Source organism: Dreissena polymorpha, chromosome 14 (genome assembly GCF_020536995.1).
Source record: "Dreissena polymorpha isolate Duluth1 chromosome 14, UMN_Dpol_1.0, whole genome shotgun sequence".
In the NCBI taxonomy this organism is placed as follows: Eukaryota; Metazoa; Mollusca; class Bivalvia; order Myida; family Dreissenidae; genus Dreissena; species Dreissena polymorpha.
In genome coordinates, this window is record NC_068368.1 from 41,127,422 (window position 1) to 41,153,881 (window position 26,460).

Sequence of the window (26,460 nt, forward strand, 5' to 3'; positions counted from 1 at the left end):
CGCCCATCACCTGTGCACCAGAAGAATGATTGTTTACATTTACAATGGTTTCCGGCCAAAGCGAGGCATTGGTTCCTGGCTAAGACGGAAAATAATTTTGTCGCTTTCACCGCGTGTAGTTTTCATGCAGACTTCCAAACTGTGCAAATGTCAACTTGTAACATTGCAAGATGTAAAGAAACGCGATGACTAATCTAGACGTGTTTACATGCTTCCAGTGGAAATCGGCAGTTTGTTAAAGTTACTGTTGCAAATTTGTATACTGTAGCATTCACCTTTGTAAAGAAGTGTTAGAGCTGTGACAAAGTTTTATAAGTTGTGTATGCGATTTAAAAATAAAAGTAAATGTATATTTTACATTTTGAACATTTAATTTTTTATTCATTGAACAGTTTTAATTGGACAATGCCCAAGATGAACATTTGAGATGTCTCCACCTTAAAAATTAACATTGTTGAAAATTGAAACATTAAATATCAAACATTGTTTATTTGAACGGATATTATTTGACATGTATGTATAATCTATAATTGCAACATGGAACATATCAGCTGATATTCAACACGTGCAACATTTCTGGTGGTAAATACTATTGGGGGTCTTTCCCTTCCATATCTGTTGCTAAAACTGTATATATTTTTAAAATGTGGGGATGCCCATGGACCCCCTAAAATGTGCCTGTACAACCTAAAAGGGCTCGCTACGACCCTGATATTCGACTGAATTTACGAACCGATTGCGCTCTAACGATAAATATCTGAAACCTAAACATGTGTTGGTTGGAAAAATGCAAAGGCATGCAACGCTGAAACCGCACTGTACACCTTGCATACAAATGGTTTGTACATTAAGCTGGATAGACAAAACAAATTCTTAAGCCAAGTCGTAAAGTGTTGAATTGAAGTCGCTCAGTCGGAACATTTGTTTTTGTTTGAAGCGACATTATCAGGGATTTGCAGTATCTAAATACAATATTAACGGTATTTGCTTTAAAACTCTGGTAATTTGAGCACACAACACATTTATTTTAACAGACAGTCAAAAAGTGAGGTACTTGTTTTGTTACGTTTTTGTCCCACTAACAAAGCCGGACGTGAATGGTATACGATTGCATACATGCAGCAGGATAACCATTACAAAAAACTGAAAACTTCATGAAGAAAAGTTGTTTAGTCGGGCGCACAAACGTGTTAAGAAGTTTGGCTTTAAAGTAAGTGGCTATTTTATTTATTTTGTAATTTATTTCGCCATATTGGTGCAAAAAGGTGCCATGTGCCTTCTAATTTCAATGTCACATGGTACCTTTTTGCATCCATGGGGCGAAATTTTCTACTTAGTAAATTTCTGACGCATCTATACTACAACTGCTTATAGTTTTAACACCACTTACAATACTATAAACAACAGTAGCAAGAGCAACAGCAACTACTAATACTGTAACTACTGTAACTACTGTAACTACTGTAACTACTACTACTACTACTACTACTACTGCTACTACTACTACTACTACTACTACTACTACTACTACTACTACTTTTACTACTACTACTACTACTACTACTACTACTACTACTACTACTACTACTACTACTACTACTACTACTACTACTACTACTACTACTACTACTACTACTACTGCTACTACTACTGCTACTACTACTGCTACTACTACTATTACTACTGCTACTGCTACTGCTGCTGCTGCTGCTACTACTACTTCTACTACTACTACTACTACTACTACTACTACTACTACTACTACTACTACTACTTCTACTACTACTACTACTACTATTACTACTACTACTGCTACTACTACTACTACTGCTACTGCTACTTCTGCTGCTGCTGCTGCTGCTGCTACTATTACTAATACTACTACTACTGCTACTACTGCTACTGCTACTGCTACTACTACTACTACTACTACTACTACTACTGCTACTGCTACTGCTACTGCTGCTGCTGCTACTACTACTGCTACTGCTGCTGCTGCTGCTGCTGCTACTACTACTACTACAACAACTACTACTACACTACTGCTACTACTACTACTACTACTACTACTACTACTACTACTGCTGCTGCTGCTGTTGCTGCTGCTGCTACTTCTGCTTCTACTTCTACTACTACATCTGTCTTATTGCCAATTAATTGAAACTATTAGCACATTCATTGTGTGAGTATGCTTTCATCTTATACACAGAGATACACATATGATGATACCAGCCCAATCCGAAAAATGAATCCTGTTCAAAACGTGACGTCGAGGGTAGAGGTTAGCTATTTATTAAACTTTTTTTTTTCTATCTTAAGAATAAACTTTTAATGTACTGTTCAAAAGTTTATGAATATTTTGTTGTACGTTAAATGCTTAGACATCTTTTTGTAGCACATAAAAGTGTGCAATTAATTATATACATGTATGTTCATATTTTCATTTAAAATAAAATGAGGGTTTTCAAATAGAGTAGTTCTTTAGTATTGTTTATAACATACTTACATCTAAGTTATAATAGTTTAACATTTTATAATTATTATGTATCATTGTTTGACGTTCCGTTCAGGTGCCCAAGAAGTTCCAATACTTATCGATTCGATTGGCCGCAGTATTGAATGTTATTGGAGCCAGCAAAAAGATCGCAATGTGCCGAAGAGCAAATTTTTAATATAGGGAGACAACAGCACAAATATCTGATTTGCTTCGAATGGTCGATAATGAGTGTTTCCATTTCGGGAGTCAGTCGGAAGGGACCACCACGCCCGGTCTCCAGTCCGATATTGATATTCTGTTCAGTAACAATGGAGTTAATATAATGACGGTTTGGGAAGACTGGAAGGCCGGGCTGTCGAACCTTCTGATGATCTGGGGCGATTTTACCCCTCCACAACAATACTTACTGCAGGTCTTCAACAACAATACACCGGAGCCAGAATCTTGTTTGTATGATGCACGGTTCGTAATGAAAGCCTCCAATCAAATTCTTTTTAGTTCAGAACGATTTAAGCAGACAACCGAAGAAGTTAACAGACATAAAGGAAAAGCAGCAAAAAGTGGCCCGTCAGTGAGCTCTATAGAAGACTGGGATATTGTTCAGGCCTTTGCGGTCCGCAAGCATCTTCCTGAAATACAACACTGGATAGATCGACGAAGAGGCCGCTGGCCGTCTCCCCAGCTTCTGCATGCTGCACGGGTAACACCGTGCTTTTTAGTTCCCGCGAATCATCCGGAAAGCGATTATAAACGTGAAGAGTGGCGACTTTCACCGAATCTGTTAGAACGGATGCTGGTTTTTAGTTTCAACATAGCACAGATTAAATGTTATATCGTTTTGAAGATGATAAAGAAATCGTTATTTAGCAAACTCACAAAAGACACAATCACTAGTTTTCATTGCAAAACGATCGTGTTTTACACTATTGAGAGAAGCCCTTACGAATTGTGGACGGAAGACAACCTTGCGTTCCTTGTGTTATTATGCTTAAAAACATTAAGGAAATGGTTACAAATGGGCGTGTTTCCGCACTATATCATACCTGATGTTAATTTATTCGACGGGAAGCTCTCAAGGTCACAGCAGCTGCGACTTTTAAAATACATTGACTCTATGATAAAAAATGATCTGCATGACATCTTTCATATTGACATTGATAATCTTGGCGAGTGGCTGCGTGCATTTGTCAGGAATCAAACTGAAGGAAGGGAGATACGACAGGCGACGCTTTCGCACGTATCAATCTGTTTAAAAGTGATTTATGAACGCTACGTGCGGGTTTTCAGTCATATTTGCAACAACTTATTTTTCATCCCCCGAATTTCGAAACGCGATTTCAAAACCACAGTAGCAAGAATTATAACTGTTCTGTTGAAAATGGAAACGGGTAAAGAGCAAGCGTTTGAATTCGTTCAACAGTTCTACGCTATACTAACGTCACTGTCTGTGCCTGAATGCCGAAAATTTGGGTTGTCTTTAACGTATGAACGTTTGAGCGCGTTCCGTCATGTCTTGGACACGGATGTAGCATCTAGCCATCTTAAGATGGCGTCCGTGCTATACTGCAGTGGAAATCTGCACTCTGCAGTCAAAGTATTGGAGGACGTAGATATGAGATACAAGTATCGGGTCAAGGCTGTGTGTGGACAAATTGGTGTGCCTGGTGACAGGGATCTTGATGTTTTTAAAACAATGGTCGGAGAAGACGTATTAACCGAACTGCCATTCGCATTATGTGTGCGATTTGTTAGACAGGAGGCGCACTGCTGTCCATACATACTGAGGTTTGAAATGAACCGTAATACAACCGAGGAGGAGATTAGACTGAGAAACTACATTGACCATAAATGGATGAACTGCGTAGAAGTTGACGCTCGTCCGTTCCTCTACTATCTTCAGTACCTCACGTATGGAGGACTCTGTGAACGTGAGAAACAGTTACAAGCAATGAACAATCTAGAAAGAATTATATTTTCTCGTAATAATCATGGCGAGACGGATATTAACATGATTGGGCACTGCCACGAAATGGAGGGAGACTGCAATATGGCTTTGAAATTATACACCCTTTCGTTAAGTTGTCGTCCTGCAAACAATGCTGCTAATTGGCATTTCAGTCGCATCGTTGGCGAAAGGCCAGTTCGGATAACAATCTAAACCAATATAAAACATGTCATGTTGAAATTCTAAAAACACAAACGAATAATTTATCGTATTGCATGGATTTAAAAGCTAACATAGGCGTGTAACGACATGAAGAAAACTTAAGCAATTTATAAATACACTGTCATCAAATATGCTTTGAAATTTATGTTAAGTAAGAGTGCCGTACGGAACGCTCTGCAAGAACGAATATCCGGTGTATAAACACTAAATAATAATAAACTAAACGACTTTTTTTCTGAAAAAAAATGTTTATAACCACTACCTGATAATACACTTAACTTTTTTTTATTAGTATATCGGTACTCACCTGCATACTGAAAGTCGTCGGCTTGTTAGTAAAATGCTTTCTTTGCAACTTATTGAAACAAACTCCATTTGGTATGGGTCTAAACGAAAATACAAATCTCAGCCTAAGCTGTATATTCATCGCAGTGGTTCTACTTTTTGTATCCAACAGGTCAGCTCAGTAAAATGTCTTTGTGTAACATTCTACAAAAAATCTCGAAAAAAGTCTGGCTTTTTTAAGCAACTAGAGAATTGAGGTTGCAAGTAAAAAACAATAAACTCATTGGAGAAGTTTTGAAATTAAAACCTATGTAACATGATGTTAAACTTTTTTTTTAAGTTTGACCGGTTGCCACTTGTAATTATATAATTATACAAGAAGTATTATTTGCGTATGTTTAGATAACAACCGTTATGAAGATACATACATTATTAAAATGTAAAAAAAGAAATAAATTATCTAAGTGCCGCCTTTCTCGATCAATGGCCGGCCAGTGTAGACTTGTGTGATAGCTTTACCGATATCATCTTAACTTCCGATACCTTTATTTATGCTGTTGTCCCTTTTAGGAAGGCATTCGGTTTGAGTCTTAATATTACTCGATAAATTTAATTAAAATAATATTGTTATATAGAATGCGATATGTCTCTATGTTGTACAATATTATGCCAAAAACACCACAACGGAAATTTATAAGATTCAGGTATTGCTATTTGAAACGTACACTAGAAATGACGTTACCTTATGCGACGTCATCTTTGCATGAAACTTTCATTCATAACGATTATATAAGAAGCAAATACGTTTAAACGCGTATCGCAAAATGCCTTTTAAGATCCGTAAATGCTCAAAAACAACGAATACTTGTAAAATAAAAATAACCCATACAAATCAGTGTCCTTTATAACAATAGCCATAATTTCAACGCTAGATTTGGTCTGGTTACATTGATTAAAAGATATACAAAAAGCTCGTTTTATTTTTGTATGTGACAAGATCTTCTATTTGAATCTCGCGAAGATATCCGAACATTTTCGTTTTTGTTGGCGAGGTCCACGCTGAATAGGGCTGGAAAAACGATCAAGATTCTCGTCTGAGTATTACAAAGGTAAATAAAAATGTACTGTTTAATTCGTTGAAATGCAATGAATTGTATTTCATATAATATATAGTATTTAGCAATTTCTTTGATTTTATACCCACCTGTATCAGAGGTCCACTATTTTGAAAGCGTGTTACGGAGAACCAGTGCCTGGCTTTTTCTTTTCTCACCGTAGAGTGTTCAGCTGATTAATCGAAGTTTACCGTGCCGACTCCTCTGCATATGTGTATTTATCACCGCTGTTAATAGTGGCTACGCTGTGACCAGCACCGTGCTAGCGTTTCGCTGAATGTCAGTTCAAGCCGCGCATTTGGCGCACTTTTCATCTGAGCTTACTTTCATGGTTTCAGAAATGAAAGGCCGGAATGCATGATGGTCTGTATACAAGTTTAAAGGGATGAGGATGGTAGTGCACATGTGTTAGAATCAGCCGCAATGTAAGTTTAATTGGTAGACAACCGTGCTAGTAACAGAGGCGTCGGAGCTGGGGCGGCAGGGGTGGCGGCTCCCGCCCCAATATTCCCAAAAAGGAAATTTCGGAAAAGACCTTTTTTTCCATTTCAATACCCGTATATTTGAAAATATCTTTACCACGAAGCAAGGTAATCACGCTTTCGCGGTTATGACACGTGTTTTGTTGTTTGCCATCGCCCGCCCGCGGTAGTGTACATGTCAATTATGTTGTAAATTGATCGATCTCTTTTATAACGATAATCCATTTATTCTTGAGTAATTAAACCTGGGAATCTTTAATTGTTGGTATGATCTAAGCCTTTGCTTCTTTTTATTAATATAAAGGAAAGTATGACATGAAACAAATGTGCCGATATCCAATAGTCCTTAATTATCACAAAATTAAAGATACCTCAAGATACATGTATTAATTAAAATAACTCAACGTAAATCGATAATTCTAAAAAACTTATTTAATTTTTTTTACCCCTTTGTTAGTGTCATTTCAATATGTCTACTCCAAACCAACGAATTTCAAATTTCCAAAACGGAATTGCGGGAAAAAAAATCCAAAGAACGTTATTTTAACCCACATGATCCCTATCGTTGTGTCGCCTGCTACAAAGTACAAACTGCGACATATAGAGATCACTTCTCCATCGATTGTCTGTCTGTCACAACTTTTGTCATTTAGAATATGCCTGCAATAGACGTGTATAAGATCAGGTATCAGGCATAAAAATGCACCAGAATGCGCCATTTGATGCTAAAATTTGAAAAAATCCGGGGAAGGCACCGGACGCCCACCAACGGGAGGGGGATACCCTCTCCCATACCCAACCCCTCCGCCGCCCCAATGTCAATTTGCTTCCGACGCCCCTGAGTAATCCGGTGAAGGTGGCCATGAGTTCCCCACCGGGCGTTCTCTTCCTCTGATAAAATCAGATGGAAGAGCACCGTCCTACTGTTCCGGTTGGTTCGAGCCCCGCACTGAGCACACTTTTCCCATGGATTTCATAAGATGGGTTACCGGTACATGGGATTTCGGGTTGAGCAAATAAAGAATTATTCAACTATTCTTAAGAACTGAAAGGGACCTTTTCACAAATTTTGGCATGTACTGAAGTTTGTCAGTTAATGCTTTAAATTGATATAAATGTCAACATTAGCCTGATTTATGTTAAGTATTACTGTTTCGTTGCAAATATCATATCTACAACGAAAATTTGCTAATCTGAAATACTAGTAATTGTTTTTCAATTTTGTCAATTAACCAAAACGTGATAACTTCCATTTAAGCATCATATGTAGTTTGAGGCATGCGTGAATTAATCATGCAGGGACCTACACAAACAATATCTGTATCTGTATCTGTTCAAATACGTAGAAGGACCACTTCTGGTATATTTTTACGGGGAGGAGTCTTCAGAAGTGATCTGGGACGACACAAGTGTTTCCACAAAAAAAAGAATTTTTTAACTGGTTTGTTTGAGCACTAGGAACTTTGAATGCACGAGAGTTATTTGTGATATGTCGGTCTTAAATGTTCGACGATGTAAAGTCGGTGTAAGTTTTTACTTTGACAGTTCTTCGTTGAGGTTTCGATGTCAGGTATTCATCTGGGTCCACTGCCGGCACCATACCCCCTGCGATCTTGTAGAGCATCACCAAACGATTATAGACGCGCCGGTCTTGAAGAGTATTCAGTTTTAGAGTGTTGAGCATATTTGTAACACATCCTTCTTCCTTGGATTTGTAGTTATTCATTATGAAACAAGCACCAAGACGCTGAACTTTTTCGATTTTGTCAATATCCTTTTTGAGAAAGGGGTCCCATATGATTCAACACTATTCAAGTTGTGATCGAACCAAAGCGATAAAAGCTGTTTTACGACATTCTTGGGGACAGTGTTTTAAATTCCGTCTAAGAAACCCGAGCGTTGAGTTCGCCTTTTTGCAAATGTTTGTTATATGATTCGACCAAGTTAAGTCATTTGATATTAGTAATCCGAGGTATGGATTAGAATCTACATGTTTCAATATTGTTTTATCCAACTCGTTGAAGTACGAACTTTTACTTTTCACACTTAGGATGTAACACTTTTAAATTGCATTAAATTTCATACCCCAGGTTGATGCCCAAACTTCTAGTGAAACTAAATCTTCTTGTAATTTTACATGATCCGAGATGTTACGTATTGGACGGTATAATAAACAATCATCCGCAAAAAGCTTAACCTGTGATTTTACATTGAGTGGCAAGTCGTTGATATGACATAAAAACATTAACGGACCGAGTACGGTCCCCTGTGGGACGCCCGAATCAACGTGTATGCTTCTAGAGAGCTCACTTGCAATTATTACTTTCATAGATCTGTCTTTAAGAAAGGATGACAACCAGGACAGAAAGTGACCTTTTACTCCATAGCGTGACATTTTTTGTAATAGACGATCGTGCGGGACAGTATCGAACGCCTTGCTAAAATCCAAAATTGTGTCCCGTAATCGTTCATAGTTCATGGACGACACATAGTTTTAACAATGTTCATTACTCTTAAATTACTGGTGTGTAGCCTATCATTCGATATCTCGTCATGCGCGTATTACCAAGATGACGAGTTTTGCATTAACTACCATTTTCTCGTGGCGCGCATGGGACAAGTCCGTCCCTCTCTAGTTATGTTAATTTCTCTGCATAATGTAGTATAAAATATTCAACAACACCATATATCAGTTTCTAGTCCAATTTAATGTCTGACTTAACAAATATTTCAGTTATACAAAAAGGTTGTGATTGCTACATGATTGTGTCTTTTTCATCTGTACACCTCTAGGTCTAAACGCTAACTGACTATTTCCCTCTAACATTAGCCCCGTGAAACTCAGTTAGTTTAAACCTATTTATTTTAGCTCGATTGCATAGAAAGTAATTCCTACTTATTTGAAATGCTCTCGAGTCCGTTTCCTGGGCCTAGAACCAGTACTTGGTGTCTATATGGGAGATCGAAAGAACGCTCCCACAGCGGGGATCGAACCCGTGACCTCCCGGTCGCAAGGCGGACACCATATCCATTACACCACGGCGACCTCAGTTATGAATCCCATTGGTCAGTATTCTAAATAAGCTGATTGGCTAGATTACTCAGAATCCCATTGGTCAGTCTATGCGTTGCTTGACCAATACAAACATACCCGGCCTTGTGTCAGCTATACTATTCTTTAATCTCTCCCTCATCGATAAGCTTATTTGAACATATGTGCACTTTGTGACTGTCATGTTTACTGGCCCTTTTGATAAAATTTTCAATATTTCTTACATGAGGTAAACCCACATATTCCACCTACAATTTCTAACCATAATGTGACAATTGCAATATCAGCGTGTTGTTTCTTTTCAAAAGATGTCAGTAGATCATGCATGGTTATTAATAATTGTGTCTCTGTAGAATAGCCAGATCTGAATCCATGATTTAAATTTGTCAGTACACTATATTTATCAAAATGTTTTAAAAGGGGGCTACATATAATAATATGTTCAAGAATCTTGCTTGTTAGTGATGTAAGACTTACTGGTCGGTAGTTCTCAGCCGAATGCTCGTCTCCATTCTTAAATACAGGCGCCACATTCGCGTCCCTCCAATCCTGAGGTAGTTTACCGGTGTTTAACGAATACTGAAAGATTTCACTCAAGCCCGTCGACAGTTCATTTGCACAAGTTTTTAAAACAATGTTCGGGATGCTATCAGGACCACAAGCTTTAGACACATTAATATTTAAAAGTTGTTTCAATACACCTTCGGAGTTAATTTGAAAATGAGGTATCGTCGGAAAAGGTTGAGAATTAAGTTTTTGCTTGTACCGAGGTACCAGTGTGTATTGTAAACACAGATTGAAATTGCGTCAGTAAAATTTCTGCTTATTCTTTGGCATCAGATAATAAGTTACCTTTCTTTTTCAACGGTGCCACTCCGATGTTATCCTGTATCTTAGATTTTATATAGTTCCAGAAGGGTTTAGAGTTATGCTTGTCCATACCGTCCTGTATAATTTTATTTATATGATCCCATTCTGTTCTACGGAGGTTTCTTTTGCATTCTTTTTGATATTGTTTGAAACGGCCCCAAGATCCTGTTTTGTTTGCTTGATTATAAAGACGAACTTTCTTTTTCAAAGATTTTTTTTAATGTTTCTGTTCAGCCACGGTAGGTTGTTTTTGAGTTTATGTATTTTCGATGGCACATGTTTTTCGACACTGTTTTTAATACCATTTTTAAATATAGACCACAATTCTTCAATGTTAGTAACACCATTAACTTTGTCAATAATATCGTCTGAAATACACTGGCAATCTTCCTTGATGGCATTCCAATCGGCTTGATTGTATTTAAAAACTTCCCTATGTTTAGAGTTAATAAAATGCTGTTTAATGTCTGACTCTATCACTACCATGTCATGATCCGAGATACCAGGTACGTTGGTTGTACTTTTAATTAATGACGGATTTGTTATTAATGTGAAATCAAGTAAGTTACCTTGGTGAGTTGGATCCAAATGTGTCTGAGTTAAGTTATTTTCACTCATGATGGCAATTAAGTGTTGTTTGATAGTTCTATCTTGAATGTCCCTGGTACACACAGTAAGGGTGGTCCAATCTATGTCAGGACAATTAAAATCTCCTGATAAAATAAGTTCTTTTGGTTTGCTGTCATATACCGGGGTAGGTCCCTAAATTAACGAATTATTAAACAAACGAATTGATGAACGAAATATTATGTTTATAAGATGCATGTTTATATGGCCCTTCGATGACAAATGGCCGTACAATCAAAAGGGCGATACAAAAACATGCTCATTGTGTACGTGTACCGTCTTCCATTTATAAAAACATGCTTAATTAAATTAAATGTTATGCATGACCTTTACTATTCGGTGAGTGTTTTTTGTTGCAACAAAACAAAATGAAATTTAAGCCAATTTATATATCAGACTTTAAAAGAGTAGCTCTACTGCTCAAGGACTTTCACATCAAACCAGTAAAGACGATGAAATTCAGTTTTGATCCGTATGAACCAAACACATGTTCTATTAGGTAAATTTTAAATTGAAGCGTATGCAATGTGATTTCGCGAGTATAAAGGTCAATTTTTCGTGGAAGGTACCATCCAACCAATATAACTAAGACTAGGTAGAGGGTTTTATACTACTGTTGCTAATTCCTATCTTTTCAGATCTTGATCATTGTTGATAGAGACCATTAAAGTTCATCCAACAAATAGACGTTTTCTTATTTATGATCAAGATCAGATAAGCCTGCGCAGTCTGCAAATAGGGTGAACGCAATCGGTGGACTTGAACACTTTGTGCTCAGTTGAGATGTTCTACTTTTTAACTAACAATCTCAGCAGCAAATTGCCAACTGTGGTCCACTCAGTAGTAGTGTTATCTGTTATCAGATTCTGAAGTTGTAGGCGTTATCTTCATCTATATATGGTGGGCTTGAACATTACTTCCAAAAATATCTGGAAAAAGATATAACATGTCGTTTGTCAAGAACCTTGTAAATAAATAATTATCAAGCACAACTAAGCGTTTTTAGGCTTTTGTTGACAGTCGTCCGCATGTGGATTTACAGCACGCCATATATAGATGAAGATAACGCCTGCAACTTATTCTCCTAAACCGAGGCGATGGATAACTTTAAGGCCTGCTAAACAGCTCTGACAACTAGTATCAGCCATGGCAGGGACGAAGGCTTGGGTGGAGCGTGCATACATGTTGTCGAGATCAAGTTCAGTATAGTCTTCCAACACAGTGTGAACATTCACATTTATAAATGGCTGTGGCTTGGAGCTTCCGCTGACCCAAGTGTCTGATAGAATGTCATATACATGATGCTCGTGAGGTACACTATAATTACGCTTGCTAACTGTGCACACTTCACTATCGAGGCTTGTGTCTAAACAGTATGAATTGTCAAATAATGTACACAAGGAGTCGAACAGTGCATTCTCATGATCAGTTCCCCTGGATTGACGGGCTCGTGGTGGGCGGTGGGACCTGTCCTTGCTGCGACACATGGATTCTGTATGGTGATCACGCTTACAGTGTTCGCAATTGTGGCCAAATGCTGGGCATTGAGTACGGCGAATATGTGCTTTACTCTGTTTCCTGTTTCCTCGTTTACCACAATATGAGCAAACTTCTAAGTCAGACTGTCCCTCTACTTTCTGTGTTTTCTTGTAGGTGCTGGCAACATTGACCGACTCTCGATCTAACAGGCGAGAGGCAGAGCGTTTGCCTGCTTCCTTCGCCTCCACAAACTGAAAAATGTCCTCAAGGCTCATGTCCTGGTTTTTATCAACGAGGAGATCCATTTGGATTTCAGGATCCGCAAGTCCTCTGCTTAACACATCGCGCATAATGGCTTCTGTATAACTAATGTCAATATCACACCCAGAGCATTTGATTAAATACTTGCAAATGTTTGCCTCACCCTGCAACCTAGCGCCGAAACCTCCCACAGTCTCGTCCCGATCTTGGCGCATATTATGTAGCGTGACGCGTGCCACCATCATCTTTTCCTCGCGGACGGCCAGTTTACGAATTGCAGCAAGTTACTGAGCCTCTGTTTTATCGGTGAGGCTTCCACTGGCTCTTGTGATGTCCTTACGTAGAGGTTCGTCACAACACTCAAGGAGTTGTATAACCTTGTCTCTACCGGTAACCTTTGTAGCATCAACAAAGTCTTTCCAACAACTTTGAAAATATGACCAATCCTCACATGTACCTGCGGCGGAGATAGTTGGTTGTCATACGCGTTCAATTTTTGCAACAGCTACATGGACAGCTGGTGGTGCAGCAGGATGTGCTGGGCTGTGTGCTGTTATGAGTGCTACTACGATCAGTGGATCGACATCCGGAGTCTTGTATTCACAACCTGGGAATGGACACTGTACCTCTGGCATGGTTTTAGTATCTTGATCATAAATAAGAATACGTCTATTTGTTGGATGAACTTTAATGGTCTCTATCAACAATGATCAAGATCTGAAAAGATAAAAAATGGCAATAGTAGTATAAAACCCTCTACTAGGAGAACATTTCCAAACATGTTTCTTGTTCATCTTTTTATGTGTGTATATTTTTAAAATATTTGGGATTGTTAATCAAAATCGACAAAGCTGCGTTGTTTTTCATTTAATGTTAGATTAGCTGAAATAATTCGCGTTCAGAATTAATCCAAGAGTCTGCCAAAGCAAAAATCATCAAAAACGACAAAAGACTCTAAGGCGGCAATTTATATTGACTCATGTTAGATCAACTACTCAATATAAAAAGCTGAAACTCTGTATCCTCACGGCAAAAAAGGAATAATAGTTTAAATGTGCCCCTCTTGTTATGATTAAAAAATGTTATAGTATGATAATAGTTGCTACCTAATTTAAAAGCTAAAATATTTTATAACCATGTATTGTAATACATATATGGACAGTGCTCCAGCTAGGCCTAAATCAAAGGGCGCCGCGCCCTGCCCTCCCGAACCTCAGCCCTGCCCCCCCCCCGCCCTGCCCTCCCCTCTCTAAAAAAAAAAAAAAAAAAAAAAATTTTTTTTTTTTTTTTTTTACATATGATAATTCATAAATCTCTTATTTCATTGTAATTATTTTAATCCTCATTGTAGACATTATATTTGAATGGTTTAATAATAATGGGAATAATACAATTATTTATAACATATAAATTAACATGCAATAGGAAGCATTCCAGAAACACCCGTGCGCTCGAACGTGCCCTTTTCACAAAATTCTGCGCGTCGAAAGTGCCCTTTTGACAATATACTGCGCGTCGAAAGTGCCCTTTTGACAAAAAAGCCCCCCTGCCCTTTTCAAATCCTAGCTGGAGCACTGTATGGACATTATTCACAATTTATTGTGAACAAAACATTACAAGACTTTAATAAATAAAAAAGTAATGCATCCCAAAAATTAAATTATATTTTGTGCTTGATGAAAGAAGTGTTTTATATCAGCCAAGCTTAATTAAGATCTTATACTAGTATCTTATAAATGCGTGCTTTTCTAGCCTCTGTAATTCAAAGCTGGTTCAGTGGTTTCAGCGTAGTGGATATGGTGTCCGCTTAGCGACTGTTGGGTCTTGGTATTGATCCCTTAACTTTTGTGTGAGTGCTCTTTAGATGACCCTTATAATATCAAATTAAAAGAATTAACATGAAACTTGAAGTATCTGTATTAATATATTAAGCATTTGTTGCAATCAGAGCTTTTTAACCAGGTTTTCCGAAGGAAAAAACTGGTTATTAGATTGGCGAATGCGGGCGGGCTGGCTGGCTGGCTGGCGGGCGGGCGGAACAAGCTTGTCCAGGCCATAACTATGTCGTTCATTGTCATATTTTAAAATCATTTGTTCACCATCATTGGACGGTGTGTCGCGCGAAATTATTACGTCGATATCTCCAAGGTCAAGGTCACACTTTGAGTTCAAAGGTCAAAATTGGCAATAAATGAGCTTGTCTGGGCCATAACTATGTCATTCATTGTGAGATTTTACAATTATTTGGCACATTTGTTCACCATCATGGGACGGTGTGTCGCACGAAAGAATCACGTCAATATCTCCAATGTCAAGGTCACTACAACTTAAAATAGATTTATTTTGAAACAAACTTACAAAGGGGGATAATTTTGTTTGTTCATTTCAAAAGTTCAGTTTGAGTTGTCTCCCTTAATCAGATTTTTTTTCACAATGAAAACCTGGTTTTGTGACAATTTTGTCCCTTGTTAATACTAGATATGGGGAAGGGCCTAGTCTTCCAATTTTGGGAAAACAATGACAAAACTGTAAGGGGTAATCCATAAAGTACATCACTCAAAATTTAACCATTTTTACACGCACCCCCCACATGTAACTAACTATCACTTATTTCACTAATCTCATCCCCACCCTCCTAAAGTATGTCACACTTAAAAAAAAATTCTTATTATCACCTAATTAAACTTACATCTAATACACACTGCACTATTAAACTGTATTAACATATAACACGTAAAGAAGAACTATCACATTATTAAGATAACAGTGGAATAGCTAATTATTAACAGTTGTCAGTTATTAGTACTATTTTCTCAGCAAAAGGGTGGTCCTACATCAATTTTGAAAACAGTGTAGTAAAGTTCAATCATACGTGCACAAGATGACATCAATCTCATGAATATTCATGATGTTTGACATATCCGCAATTTTATTGTAAACATACACATGTTTAGTGTTTTTCCCAGGCCATTTTAGCGTGGCGAAAAGCCACGCTGCCCTCCTGGATCGCCTTTTCAATGGCAAATTTCGCCACACGCCCTTTTTTTCAAAGGCAAATTTAGCCACGGGCCCTTATCGATAACATCTTTATTTCATACGATCTAACTTGGTCCGCAAAATCAGCTTCCTTGATTGTCTGTGACGCTCCGACTGTGCTTGATTTACTCGAGAGACGTCAACGTCTAATCGACTATAAATTGAGCAGATTTAATCTATAACAGTGCTCGATTTATAGGTAGGTCTTACTGACTGCTTTAAAGCTGTGAATTAGTCATGCGTGAATAACCCTGTGTCAGTATCAATCGATAATGCCAAAGACCATGTTATACGAAGTGCACTTTTAGGTCGGCAATGTGTACTCCTCCACGATAAAATCATTACTTCGGAGACTTTTGATGAAAAACTCGATGTTATTCTCGTGGCAATTGTGCATTGCATGCATTATTCAGTTATATCAAAACATATTTTTACGCATAATTACAATTAAAATCACAATCAAATTTATTCTTTATCGTATTCGTCTTTAAGATAATTAGATCTAATTATTGACATAATTACTAAGACGTATCCTTATTTAACAAAATGTGAATCGCGTATACGATTTAACGTTGCTATGCGCACCTGTCGCTTACATTATTTGACATTTTATCAAAATGGCGGACTATACAGAATTAAATTGTGACTCGGCAAAAATGGCAAATAACGTCGTAAAAGAAGGGAATTAACGATGGAGATTATACATTAAAAAGGAATTAATGAAATGTCTGTGATAATCAACGATGCATAAAAATGTTTTAGATAGCAACAACATTATTAATTTATTTGTAATCTACTCGGTGGATGTATGTCATGGAAACGAGTGTTTGCATATTGTTAGCGATCAATTTACTCGCAATGTTATTTTAAACATCTGTCAAGATTATTGTTAGAAAATGGGATAAGACAAACATGGTTTCATTTATATGTTAGTGGATCTGTGTATAATCAGATTCATATGCATATATTGCTTTATTATTTTTGTTTTGCTGTACAGTTTATTGAAACAGCATGGAACTTAAATGTACATTGCAAGGTAAATATGTTAATATAAATCATAGTAAGTTAAATACATCTATTACCATTAAATGTGCTTGTTTATATTTTTTCCACAATTACCTCTGATGTGATTACATGTTTCTCCCTAATTTAGGTATTTACGGAACGTTTTTGCCCTTTTTTGCCTAAACTGCGCGCTAAAATGCCCTTTTTGAAAGTAATGTGCCATGCCCCTTTGCCCTCCTAGGAAAAACACTAATGTTGATGCTGCTTTTGCAAGCAGTCCGAAAATCAGTACGGTTGGGATATTTCTTCTCATAAGTTTCTCAATGAACAGCATATTTAGTCACCATAATGAAATAAAATTTATACGCATGATAAGATAAAACATTGCTCATTTAATAAATTTTTAGTTTTGTGCTTTACATCATAAAATAGTGGTTTTATTGATAAATAAGTGAGAGTGGTATTGGTTTTTTCTGCTATTCTCCCATTGAACTGATAATTAGGAATTGGCTTTTATCAGCGTTGCTAGTTATTCATTAAGCAGTAACTTACAAAATGTATCTAGATTGAATATGATTATAATAATTGCAAATCTGAATCCTCAACATTTGGTATTATAATAATAACTAGTATAGAGTAACCCTGGGTTATATCATACACCTCCAGGAAAAAGACAGCGTAATCTCGATGATTCACTATTCGAAGAGGAAAGCTTTTGTTTTCTTGGTACAGTAGCTTTCATGCAACAGTATAGAATGTTCAAATCTATTTTAAACCTTTTAGTAAACCAATTAGATTGCACTTTATAAATATCAACGCATCAGGGTAAAACCGGACTTCCTAAGGCTTGTATCGGACACTAAAAAGGCTTAAATCGGACAGTTGTTGGTTGTATGTATTTCTGTTGTTGGGCTTAATCGTTATGTTATTTAAGCTGTGAAAAGCCTAAATATAGGTGAATTTGTATTTTGTAGTTATACTTTACGTATATATTTGCGATATACATCGCATACGTTTTCCCTGTTTGGGCATAGCTGAAAAGCGCGCAAATACAAGATAGACATTGTTATTTTATTTTTTTTTGTATTTTAGTTAATGGTCCGTTTCTTTGAATGTCTTTATTTTGCAACGAGGCCATGATGGTTCTTGAGCTCATCTTATAAAAGTAGAGCAAACACACCTAAGTTCTATAGGTCTTGCCATAGTATGGTGTCCGATAAACCCCAATAACTGAATAGCATTTTACGAAGCATAAACTACCTGGGGATTATCGGACAGTTTAAGTTTTCTTATTTTTTTTACAATTCATGTTATGTTTGTAATTGTTTTTTATTATGCTTTTAAAAAGATAAATATATCAGTTTAAATATTTTGTTTACTCACCACGGTATTCACTCATTTCACAACGTACTGTTACTTGTAAAATGACCGTTTTAAATGTTGCCTACTCTCCGATTTTTGCCAAGCTGAATTTGGGATGTCTTTCCAAACGAACTCACATCTTCCAATCAAAATCGCCCAGTTATTCCATCACCCAATTGGAGGATTGGTGACATGATACTATAAAAACGTATTTATAGAATGTAAACAGAGCTCAAACGGTTGAATGCGATGTCGTTTTGTAAGTAAATATTCGACTTTTTGTGGTTGTCCGACAAGCCCCGTGCGACAGATATAACCCAGGGTTACTCTATGACACCATTACGATCTGAATTTCTCCCACAGTGACATTACTATGCAACAGAAAAAAATTGATTTAATGATACTTCCGGCATGACTGAAGCAAGGCTATACATAAAACAAGGCTTCATAACAGCATAATAGTGATCCCAGTGATAGGAATCATGAACAACATATTCAGGAGATATGCATTTCATGCTATTTAAAACTGAAACTAATTAAGAAATGTCTCATAAAATTATTTTTGAATATAATTTTCAAGCTATGAAATTCCACAAAAATAATTAAAAAAATAATAAATTTCTTAATAAATAAGAAATGAGTTTTTAAAAAATAATTTGTGTCGTCACACATGGCCTGACCCCTACCCTTCACAAACTATTAATAACATTCCTTCTAAGCGTGATGTACTTTATGGACATCACCGAAGGGGAAACAATTTCCCAAAGTAAGCTTGAAATTTGGGGATAAATTGCATCATTTTAAAGCATTTTTTCTTTTTGGAAGAAGCCTTTATAAGGCTAAAGAAGAAAAAGCTCTGGCATCTTAAACTGTTCTGTTGTATTTTGCCACATTAAGACTCTTAATAATTTGTATGCTCCCCCGAAAATTTAGGGGGGGAGCATATAGTCGCCGCTTCGTCTGTCCGTGCGTGTGTCCGTCCGTGCACAATTTTTGTCCGGGCTATTTCTCAGCAATTAATGACCGGAATTCAATTAAACTTTATGGGAAGCTTCACTACCAAGAGGACATGTGCATATTATCAGCCGGTTCTTGTCTGATGATTTTTCACAGAGTTATGGCCCTTTGAAATTTTCCATTAACTGTACATATAGTGCAATTCTTGTCCAGGCTATTTCTCAGCAACTAATGACCGGAATTCAATGAAACTTTATGGGAAGCTTCACTACCAAGAGGACATCTGCATATTATCAGCGGGTTCAAGTCAGATGATTTTTTTCACGGAGTTATGACCCTTTGAAATTTTCCATTAACTGTACATATAGTGCAATTCTTGTCCGGGCTATTTCTGAGCAACTAATGACCGGAATTCAATGAAACTTTATGGGAAGCTTCACTACCAAGAGGACATGTGCATATTATCAGCGGGTTCTTGTCAGATGATTTTTTTCACAGAGTTATGGGCCTTTGAAATATTCCATTAACTGTACATATAGTGCAATTCTTCTCCGGGCTATTTCTCAGCAACTTATGACCGGAATTCAATGAAACTTTATGGGAAGCTTCACTACCAAAAGGAGATGTGCATATTATCAGCCAGTTATGGTCCGATGATTTTTCACAGACTTATGGCCCTTTGAAATTTTTCATTAACTGTACATATAGTGCAATTCTTGTCCGGGCGATTTCCCAACAACTAATGACTGGTATCCAATGAAACTTTATGGGAAGCTTCACTACCAAGAGGAGATATGCATATTATCAGCCGGTTCTCGTCGGATGATTTTTCACAGAGTTATGGCCCTTTGAAATTTTCCATTGTACATGTAGTGCAATTCTTGTCCGAGCTATTTCTCAGCAACTTATTACGGGAATTCAATGAAACTTCATCGGAAGCTTTACTACCAACAGGAGATGTGCATATTATCAGCCGGTTATGGTCGGATGATTTTTCACAGAGTTATAGCCCTTTGAAATTTTCTATAAACTGTACATACATGTATAGTGCAATTCTTGTCCGGGCTATTTCTCCCCAACTAATGACTGGAATTCAATGAAGCTCATGGGAAGCTTAACTACCTTGATGAGATGTGCATGTTATTTGTGGGTTCTGGTTAGATGATTTATTTAGAGAGTTTTTAAGTTGCTAATCCATCCATTGTATTATTTTGTCCAAAGTTATGCCCCTCAAGACGTTTCCTTTTATCTGAATATATAGTGCAATATTGTGACAAAAAAACCTTTGGGGAGCATCACCCATATCCGACGGTTTCTTGTTTAAATAAGGGTTCATAATACAAGTCTACATTAAATTAATTTTATAATTCACTATTAACTTGAAACTTGTGTCTAAACATTTTCATAAAATGCTAAAATGCAATCCTTGCATTGGTCTGCTTGTAAAATTTAATTGCTGGAAACTTGCTTGTGTCATTACTCATTTGTATATATGTCTTATTTAATAAACATGTCTATTTTTTCTGTTGTTTTTTTTTTCATTTGTCAGCTTTTTAGCAAGTAAGACAACTGCAATACTAAGAAGCTATTCTTTTAACATAAAATGAATAGTTCTGAGTTAACTCTTTCAGTGCTGGAACCGAATTTTGCAGGCCTTTGCAAACAGTTTGGATCCAGATGAGAAGCCACAGAATGTGGTGTCTCATCAGGATCCAAACTGTTTGCTATTCTGATAGTATTCTTTGAAAAAAAATCAAAGAAAATGCTTGTTTTAGAAACTCAGCAGACAACAAATTTCCCAGCATGCAAAGGGTTAACTCAATGCATTAAAACATGTCACTGGACATTTGCATTAAGGCTGGCCAATGATTATGCATATGCACAGCATTTATAAAGTTACTTGCCTTTACTTGGATATGAGTTTTTTATTAGCTCACCTGATTGCTCAGGTGAGCTTTTGTGACTGGGTTTGTCCATCGTATGTCTGTCCGTCCGTTAACATTTGCTCGTAAACACTCTAGAGGCCACATTTCTTGTCCCATCTTCATGAAACTTGGTCAGAAGCTTTGTCCCAATGAAATCTCGGCCGAGTTCGAAACTGGGTTATGCTGGGTCAAAAACTAGGTCAAAAAAAGAAAAACCTTGTTAACACTGTAGAAGTCACATTTCATGCCCAATCTTCATGTAATTTTGTCAAAATGTTTGTCTTAATGATATCTTAGTTGAGTTCAAAAGTGGTTCCAATCTGTTGAAAAACATGGCCGCCAGTGGGCGGGGCAGTTTTCCTTATTTGGCTATAGAGAAACCTTGTAATCACTCTAGAAGTCACAATTTTTGCCCAATCATTATAAAAACTGGTCAAAACATTGGTTCAATTGATGTCTCGGACGATTTCGAAAATGATCGAGATCGGTAAAAAAACATGGCCGCCAGTGAGCGGGGCATTTTTCTTTATATGTATATAGTGGCAGTTTTCCCTATTTGGCTATAGAGAAACCTTGTAAACACTCTAGAAGTCACAATTTTCGCCCAATTATCATGAAATTTTGTCAAAACATTGGTTTTATTGATTTCTCGGACGAGTTTGAAAATGGTCTGGATCGGTGAAAAACATGGCCGCGGGGAATTTTTCTCTATATGTATATAGTGAAAACATGTGAACACAGTAGAAGTCACATTATTGGCCCAATTTTCATGAAATTTGCTCAGAAAATTTGTTTCCTTGATACGAGAGTTGAGTTCAAAAATGGTTCCGGTCAGTTGAATAACATGGCTGCTGGGATTGGGGCAGTTTTCTCATTATGCCCCCTCCCCCCCTTTCGAAGAGGAGGGGTTATATTGTTTTGCTCATGTCGGTCGGTCCGTCCTCCAGATGGTTTCCGGATGATAACTCAAGAGCGCTTATGCCAAGGATCATGAAACTTCATAGGTACATTGATCATGACTCGCAGATGACCCCTATTGATTTTCAGGTCACTAGGTCAAAGTCACGATGACCCGAAATAGTAAAATGGTTTCCGGATGATAACTCAAGAACGCTTATGCCTAGGATCATGAAACTTCATAGATACATTGATCATGACTCGCAGATGATCCCTATTGATTTTCAGGTCACTAGATCAAAGGTCAAGGTCACGATGACCCAAAGCAGTAAAATGGTTTCCGGATGATAACTCAAGAACGCTTATGCCTTGGATCATGAAACTTCATAGATACATTGATCATGACTTGCAGATAAGCCCTATTGATTTTCAGGTCACTAGGTCAAAGGTCAAGGTCACAATGACCCGAAATAGTAAAACAGTTTCCGGATGATAACTCAAGAACGCTTAGGCCTAGGATCATGAAACTTCATTGGTACATTGATCATGACTTGTAGATGACCTCTATTGATTTTCAGGTCACTAGGTCAAAGGTTAAGGTCACAGTGACCCGAAATAGTAAAATGGTTTCCAGATGATAACTCAAGAACGCTTATGCCTAGGATCATGAAACTTCATAGGTACAATGATCATGACTCAAAGATAACCCCTTTTGATTTTCAGGTCACTAGGTCAAGGTCACGGTGACCTGAAATAGTAAAATGGTTTCTGGATGATAACTCAAGAATGCTTATGCCTAGGTTCATGAAACTTCATAGGTATATTGATCATGACTCGCAGATGACCCCTATTGATTATCAGGTCACTAGGTCAAAGGTCAAGGTTACAGTGCCAAAAAACGTATTCACACAATGGCTGTCAAGGTCACGGTGACTCAACTTAGAAAAATGGTTTCCGAATGATAACTCAAGAATGCTTACGCCTAGGATCATGAAACTTCATAGGTACATTGATCATGACTTGCAGATGAAATAATGATGAAACTTGACCAGGATGTTTGTCTGGACACTATCTAGGTCAAGTTTGACATTTGGTAAAGATTAAATAAACCGACTCCTCTCAGGTGAGCGAACTAGGGCCATCTTGGCCCTCTTGTTATATATTTTATAAGACTCCAATTTGAAAAACAACAACATTGAAATAAACAAGTTTAAATCTTCGAACCAATATTTATTTATAAATTGTTATAACAGTAGTCATATAACATGAATATCTTTTTACTTACAATTTCTTAATTTTCTGCTTTAGAGACTGCCTCTCGATTTTGACGTCAAAGTCTTTGAAAAGAGAGGCGACTGCTCGTGTGAGAGTTGACATAAAATCAGACAGATCAAAGCCACAGATTGATGTTGAATTCAGTGAGTTGATGTGTTGTTTAAAAGTAGCAGTTTCAAATATTTGAAAAAGTCAATATGGCACTGTAGATATGGTGTCTTTCAGAATGTCAAGGGTTTGATCCCCACTGTGGGATAATTCTTTAGATTTAGAAGACACTAGGTACTGGTTTTACCCAGGATATGGACTCATGCATTTCAGTTAGCATTATGCTTTTGATGCAATATAGTTAAAATAAATAGGTTTAAATGAAATACAAAAAAAATGCAGCAGGCATGTATCAGTCATGCTGGGTTAAGGTTGTTATTCAAGGTCAAAGGTTAGAAACTCCAGTTCTATGTTCTCTTGTAAACATTGTTAGGGGCATTGTGATGATGTGCAGAAGACATGTCTGCACAAGGTCAACATTGTTCTTTAAGGTCAAAAGTTTGAGCCCCCATTTTTGTGTCTGCATCATATCTTCCATACCATTTAAAGGATTTTGATGAAACTTGGCTTAAATATTTTAGGTTATTAAGACACAAGGCACAAACCAGTCACACCAACCAGCTATGAAAATTAGTTTTAATGTTTAAGTAATTGAGACAAGGGCCAAAACTTAGGCATGAGTAGGTTATTCCAGCTAAAGGTCAAGGTCATACTTAAACTTAAAGGTCAAAAGGTAGAATCTCTTTTTTCATGACTGGTTTATATCTGCTATACCAATGGAAGGATTTTTATTGAACTTTTATTCAATGTGGCAGTGATTTACAGAAGGAATGAGTCAGTCATACTGGCTCAAGGTCAAGGTAATAATTGAAGGTAAATATTTTAGCCCTTATCTCTCGTTGGTCCATATCTCCTCAACTCATTAAACGATTTTCATCAAACTTGGCCATGTTTGTCAGTGAGACAGGAAACATATAAAAATGTAATGACAAGAAGAGAGGACGCATCGTCAAGGTTTCATTTATACTGAAGCAATAACGACTTTAATTTCCAATATTTCAAAATGTTTTTAGCATATAAATGTAAATAATGTTAGTGACATCAAAGTTTATGGCATGCTTTTTTCGGTTTAATTGTATCGTAATGCCATTCTCTATATACTAAGTGACATTATTTTACCTATTGAATGTTCGAATACAAAATGTAAATCATGCACTCTTCCCATCAAGTATATAGGGAACAACATAGGCAAAGTCTAATCTGTGACAACACTTTTAGCACATTCATAAAGACTGGTTGTCCCAGAAAGCGACTTGACTGCATTATGATTACATTCTGGCAAACCGTTTTTATTTTAGATGATGGTCATCAGTTGATCTTGAAGACGGAATATCTGAAATCTGGAGATATCCTTGAGAAAATGGATAAATTCTGTAAAGCAAAAGACACTAGCCAAGGGGAGGCTGATATAGCATTAACTAAAATGGCAGGAAAACAACAAAAGAAGAAGAAATAAATTTGGATTGTTATTCTATGGATTAAATTTTGTTTTTGCTACATCTGTATGTATATATGTATGTAATGTTGGAGAAAGTAATATGTAAATAAAAAGACTAAGTACATGTAGTGATAGTTGCATTATAGTTAATGGCAGTGTTAATTAGTAATGTACGGATAATGAACTAGAATTGACAAAAAGTCAAGATATGATTCTCAATCGCGATAGTAAACTTTGAATTCCATCAATCAGTTATTGAGAAATGATAATAGTGTTTTGCAGCTGAAAATTTTGTGCATTATAAAGATCAGTCACGTGTGTTCCTGTATACCTTAGTTACGTTGAATAAATGCAAATTGGATTCCTAAAATGTAAAAATAATTTTGTTTCATTCACTTCCCACTTTTTAAAGGAATACAATATTGCAATATATTCAATACACAATTATTCTACTATCATATCTTACAGAATGTATTTGATACTCAACTTTCCAATCAAACAATATATGTATACAATCCCAAGTTTTTTATACATTTACATAATTTATTGTTAAGACCAGTACATATTAATAAACTGCAATCATTTCACTTGTATTATCCCCTGCCAGGGCGGCAGGATATAGTTTTGGTGTAGTCCATTCCTTCGTCTGTCACAAACTCGGAGCTAATTTCTCACTAACTGTATAAGATTTCAGCATAAAACTTCATGGATGTATAGATATCAATAAGTGTGCCATGCACAAGAACCATAACCTGACACTTTCTTAAATAAAAGTAAAGGCCCTTTGTCAGGGCTGTATCTCAGATATGATACAGGTTTTCAACACGAAACTTTATGGGTGTAAAGATATCAATTAGAAGAATTGCAACTCATAAAAACAATAACCTTTCACTTTGTTATTTTACAGTTATTTCCCTGTTTGTTCATTCGCTCTTTCGAAAAAGAAATTTAGGCTTACTGGTATATTGCAGTTTATTTATTAACCAGATTTTCCGAAGGAAAAAACTGGTTATTAGATTGGCGAATGTCGGCGGGCGGGCAGAACAAGCATGTCCGGGCCATAACTTCAGTGTTTTTTTTATGTCCCCCACTATAGTAGTAGGGGACATATTGTTATCACCCGCCAGAGGCGGAGGGATGTTGTTTTGGCGTTGTCCGTCAGTCCGGCACTTTTGTGTCCGGAGCCATAACCTGTGAAGTTCTTTGGCGGATTTCATTTAAACTTGGTATGAGTATATATATGCATAAGAGGATGATGCACGCCAAATGGCATTGTACACCATCTGTTAAAAACAGACTTATGGCCCTTTGTATCTTGAAAAAATGCTTTTTAGTGTCCGGAGCCATATCTTGGAAGTTCTTTGGCGGATTTCATTTAAACTTGGTATGAGTATATATATGCATAAGAGGATGATGCACGCCAAATGGCATTGTACACCATCTGTTAAAAACAGACTTATGGCCCTTTGTATCTTGAAAAAATGCTTTTTAGTGTCCGGAGCCATATCTTGGAAGTTCTTTGGCGGATTTCATTTAAACTTGGTATGAGTATATATATGCATAAGAGGATGATGCACGCCAAATGGCATTGTACACCATCTGTTAAAAACAGACTTATGGCC

At 36.9% G+C, this 26,460-nt stretch overlaps 2 protein-coding genes across 2 annotated transcripts; both read left to right on the forward strand.

Moving 5' to 3' along the window:
- Positions 1–835: 835 nt before the first annotated feature.
- On the forward strand, positions 836–5,843 carry LOC127857155 (uncharacterized). Its single transcript, XM_052393554.1, has 3 exons — positions 836–1,210; positions 2,210–2,281; positions 2,571–5,843. Exon 3 carries the CDS (start codon positions 2,712–2,714, stop codon positions 4,653–4,655), a length of 1,944 nt encoding a protein of 647 aa, XP_052249514.1. The 5' UTR covers positions 836–1,210; positions 2,210–2,281; positions 2,571–2,711; the 3' UTR covers positions 4,656–5,843.
- Positions 5,844–11,427: 5,584 nt separating this feature from the next.
- LOC127857164 (probable 39S ribosomal protein L53, mitochondrial) lies at positions 11,428–24,966 on the forward strand. The gene is made up of 3 exons (XM_052393570.1): positions 11,428–11,594; positions 23,326–23,435; positions 24,699–24,966. The coding sequence occupies exons 1-3, from the start codon at positions 11,464–11,466 to the stop codon at positions 24,854–24,856; spliced, it is 399 nt and encodes a 132-aa protein (XP_052249530.1). The 5' UTR covers positions 11,428–11,463; the 3' UTR covers positions 24,857–24,966.
- The last annotated feature ends 1,494 nt before the right edge of the window (positions 24,967–26,460 follow it).